This window comes from Nestor notabilis, unplaced genomic scaffold (genome assembly GCF_000696875.1).
Source record: "Nestor notabilis isolate BGI_N333 unplaced genomic scaffold, ASM69687v1 scaffold23094, whole genome shotgun sequence".
Lineage (NCBI taxonomy): Eukaryota > Metazoa > Chordata > Aves > Psittaciformes > Psittacidae > Nestor > Nestor notabilis.
The window spans coordinates 6,755-10,253 of NW_009927336.1; the positions used below are offsets into that span (position 1 = coordinate 6,755).

The 3,499-nt window shown below is 59.4% G+C and overlaps 1 protein-coding gene across 1 annotated transcript in view; it reads left to right on the forward strand.

The window, feature by feature from the left end:
• LOC104405337 (ras-related and estrogen-regulated growth inhibitor-like) overlaps nt 1-2,538 on the forward strand; it is a gene marked incomplete at its 5' end in the record, with an annotated part of 7,647 nt that extends 5,109 nt beyond the window's left edge. The window contains 2 exons of the mRNA XM_010014018.1: nt 1,338-1,411; nt 2,053-2,538. Coding sequence (XP_010012320.1) covers nt 1,338-1,411; nt 2,053-2,538 — 560 coding nt within the window. The remainder of the gene's footprint in view (nt 1-1,337; nt 1,412-2,052) is intronic.
• Between the last annotated feature and the right edge of the window lie 961 nt (nt 2,539-3,499).

A 3,499-nucleotide genomic window follows, 5' to 3' on the forward strand; every position in this document is an offset into this window, starting at 1 on the left:
TGCTGAACGTCCCTGAAGCGCCCGCTCAGCGGCTGTGCCTCCTCCTGCCAGATCCCGCTGCCATCCCCAGGATGGCAATTTGGGAATTCTCTGTGTTGCTCTAACCCAGCTGGTTCCCAGGGCCCTGAGGGAAGGGGTTGGATTGAAACACAACCCCTCAGCCCCAGCACTGCCCCGTCTGTCTGTGCCGTCCCCCCCTCACTCGGTACCACGAGTGATGCCTTTCGCTGGAGCACAGTTTGTTTTTCCTCTCTGCCTCCTGTTGTGCCCACTCCATGTGATGTGATGTGACAAACCGCAGAGCCCACACATGCGTGTTCCCGGTGCTTCCTGGGCTGGAGGAGTGGGAAGGTGCCTGTTTATCCCATAGGCCAGGCGGGTTCCTGCCCTGTCGTGCCTGGCACACGAGCCCAGCGTGACCCGGCTGCTCCATCTGCCCGAGCACAGTGTCCTGCAAGCGCGTGGTTGCCAAGGAGAGCGTTGGTGCTTTCTTTGCCTGATGATGTTAGTGGAGCTCGGAGGGGTTTTGTGCTGGAAGAACCGACCAGATGCCACCAACAGCCACTTTCGTTGCTTGGTGAGAAAGGAAGTGCTGCTCCACTGCTTCAGAGCAGGAGCTCAGCGCTGGAAGGGCAAAGGGCTGGTGAGGAGCTTGAGTCCTCCATGGAAAAGGGCTTGGCACAAGGGATGGAGGGACAGGACATGGGGAATGGCTTGAACCTGCCAGAGGGGAGACTGAGATGAGCTCTGAGGCAGAAGCTCTTCCCTGGGAGGGTGCTGAGGCGCTGGCACAGGGTGCCCAGAGAAGCTGTGGCTGCCCCATCCCTGGCAGTGTTCAAGGCCAGGTTGGACACAGGGGCTTGGAGCAACCTGCTCTAGTGGAAGGTGTCCCTGCCCGGGGCAGGGGTTGGAGCTGGAGGAGCTTTAAGGTCCCTTCAACCCAAACCAGTCTGGGATTCTGTGAAAACAAATCCAGCTCCTCAGCCCCTCCTGCTGATCCCCCCTTTGCAGAAGCATCACTCCACGACCACTTTTTGCTCCAGTGCTTGGGTCGCTTTTGCCCTTTTATTTCCCGCGAGGCAAAGGGCAGCAGGGTGCCGGCTGGGGCTCTGCTGCCTGTCACAGACACTGGGCTTGATGCCTTGAGCACAGCGTGTGCCCTGCCAGGAGAGGGGCCAGGCTGAAGAGCAGCCCGAGCCGGGCACTCAGAGCAGAGGCCGCACGTAGGGTGCAGCAGGTGAAAATCGACTTCTCCAGCACAGCATCGAGGGCACTGGGTTGTCAGTTCCCACCCGGGGGCTCCTCTCACTCCTGCCTCTCTCTCTGTCCTCCTGCAGAGATGATTTACAGACACGTGGCTGTGATTGATGGGGAGATGGTGCACTTCGAGATCCTTGACACCGCGGGACAGGTGAGCTCCTGCTGCTCTGCCACAGCTCCAGCCTGCTGTGACCGAATGGGGCTGCCCCATCCCTGGCAGTGTTCAACAGGTTGGACACAGGGGCTTGGAGCAACCTGCTCTAGTGGAAGGTGTCCCTGCCTGGGGCAGGGGGTGGAGCTGGAGGAGCTTTAAGGACCCTTCCAACCCAACCCAGACTGGGATTCTCTCATTCTATGTGTTTATCTTGGAAAAAGGATGCTTTGGAGAATTTGTGTCTCCCTAACACCAATTACTGTGTGACTTCAGCTGAATAATTCCCTGTTCCCATTCCCAGTTGAAGGAGCCACCAAACACTGGGATTGCAGCAGCAGAGGGCCCTGTGCTGGCTTCCCATCCAGCAGCATCCCTGCCTCTGGGTACCCGCTTTAGCAGCACCAGCTCTCCCCTCATCCACACCAGGATGGGGCTGGTCACTGTCTCCATCTGTCACTTTGCCCCCCCATCAGATCCCACCCTGGGTTACCTGCGTGGCTCTGCACATCGCTGCTGTGCGCAAGCCCATGGCCAGAAACCTTCAGGAGATGGTGACGGCCCCACGGGAGGTTTCTAGGTTCCAGCAGCGCCGGTGCTGGGAGGTGTTTGGTGTTGACAGGAGGTTTTCTGCCCGGCAGGAGGAGGACTCACTGCAGATAGAGGAGAAGATCAAGTGGGGCGACGGCTTTGCCGTGGTCTACTCGGTGACGGACAGATGCAGCTTCGACGAGGTGATGCGGCTCTGCTTCCTCATCAACCACATCCACTCGAGCCCGCGGCGCAGCAGCACGAGCGACCAGCCGCCCGTCGTCATCGTGGCCAACAAGAAGGACCTGCAGTTCGACAGGATGGTGTCCACGGAGGACGGCGAGAACCTCTCCAAAGCCTTGAAGCTGCCTTTCTATGAGATCTCCACCCGGGACAGCTACGAGGAGCCTGTGGCCGTGTTCAACGCCCTCTACCAGGAGCTCATGAGACAGGGGCATTTCTCCCCGGGCTCCTTCAAGAGGAGGACAGTGTCGAAGCTGATGGAGAAGATCCCAAAGATGCAGGCCAGCTCCACCTCACACTCAGCGGGTCGGAGCCTCAGCTTTAACTCCTTCAGGGACTACATCCCCGAGTGAGCCCAGACGAGGACAGAGGGACAGGTTTTATCCTGCTGCTTCAGCCCCAGGGCCAAGGGCAGCTCGTGGGACCGTGCTGGCTCCAGGAGGGAAGGGTTAGAGATGGGGAGGGTGGGACTGGGTTTCAGCAGCCTTTGGAAGCCTCTTTTTTACAGACGGGCTTTGTGCCAGCAGGGACGATGTTCTTCACCCATCTTTGTCCCTCTTCCTCCTCCTGCATGGCTGAAGTCAGCAGTGAAGGTGGTTCGTGGTGACTTCAGTGGTGTTGGGTCAACCCTTGGAGGCTCAGCAGTGTTTCAGCAGGGATCAGACCCTGCACAGACACATCCGTGTGGGTTTTCCCTCTCCCCTGACAAAGCTGGGTCTGTTTGTGCCCTGGACCGCGCATCCACAACGCTGGAGTGACCCCAGGGTGGCTCCAGCTCCAGGGCAGCCATTGGCCATCCCTGTCCTGGGGAACACGGATGTTGTGGTGGGAAAGATCCCCCTGGCAGCTCAAAACCTTTCCAGTGCCGGGGGTGCTGCCCACATCCACCCTCTGTGCCCCAGACCCACTGCACGGGTCAGCGGGTGGCAGGGAGCTGTGTCCCTATGGTCCCCCCAAGGAGATCATTCACCATCTGCATCCACCAGCACCCATCTGTCCGAGCCCAGCACGATGTTCCCATCCCTGTTCTCCCTTGGGTTTGTGACCTGAAGCCACTGCAGAGGGGCAGAACCCCCATTGTCCTGCCTACGGAGGAGCTTCTCCATCCCCGCTGCCCATGGGCTGGCACCAAGGGCATGTTTAAAAGCAAACCAGGGATTTGGGGGAGGAAAAAGCCTCTTCATCCCTGGCTGCTCAGGAAAACCAGTTTCAGGCTCCTTCACTGACCCTCTAAGTACAGTCCCAGCAAAGGGCAGATGCTGCTGCTCCACCTCCGGCTGGAGGCACCACGTCCTCGGTGCTTTGCTGGGTGCT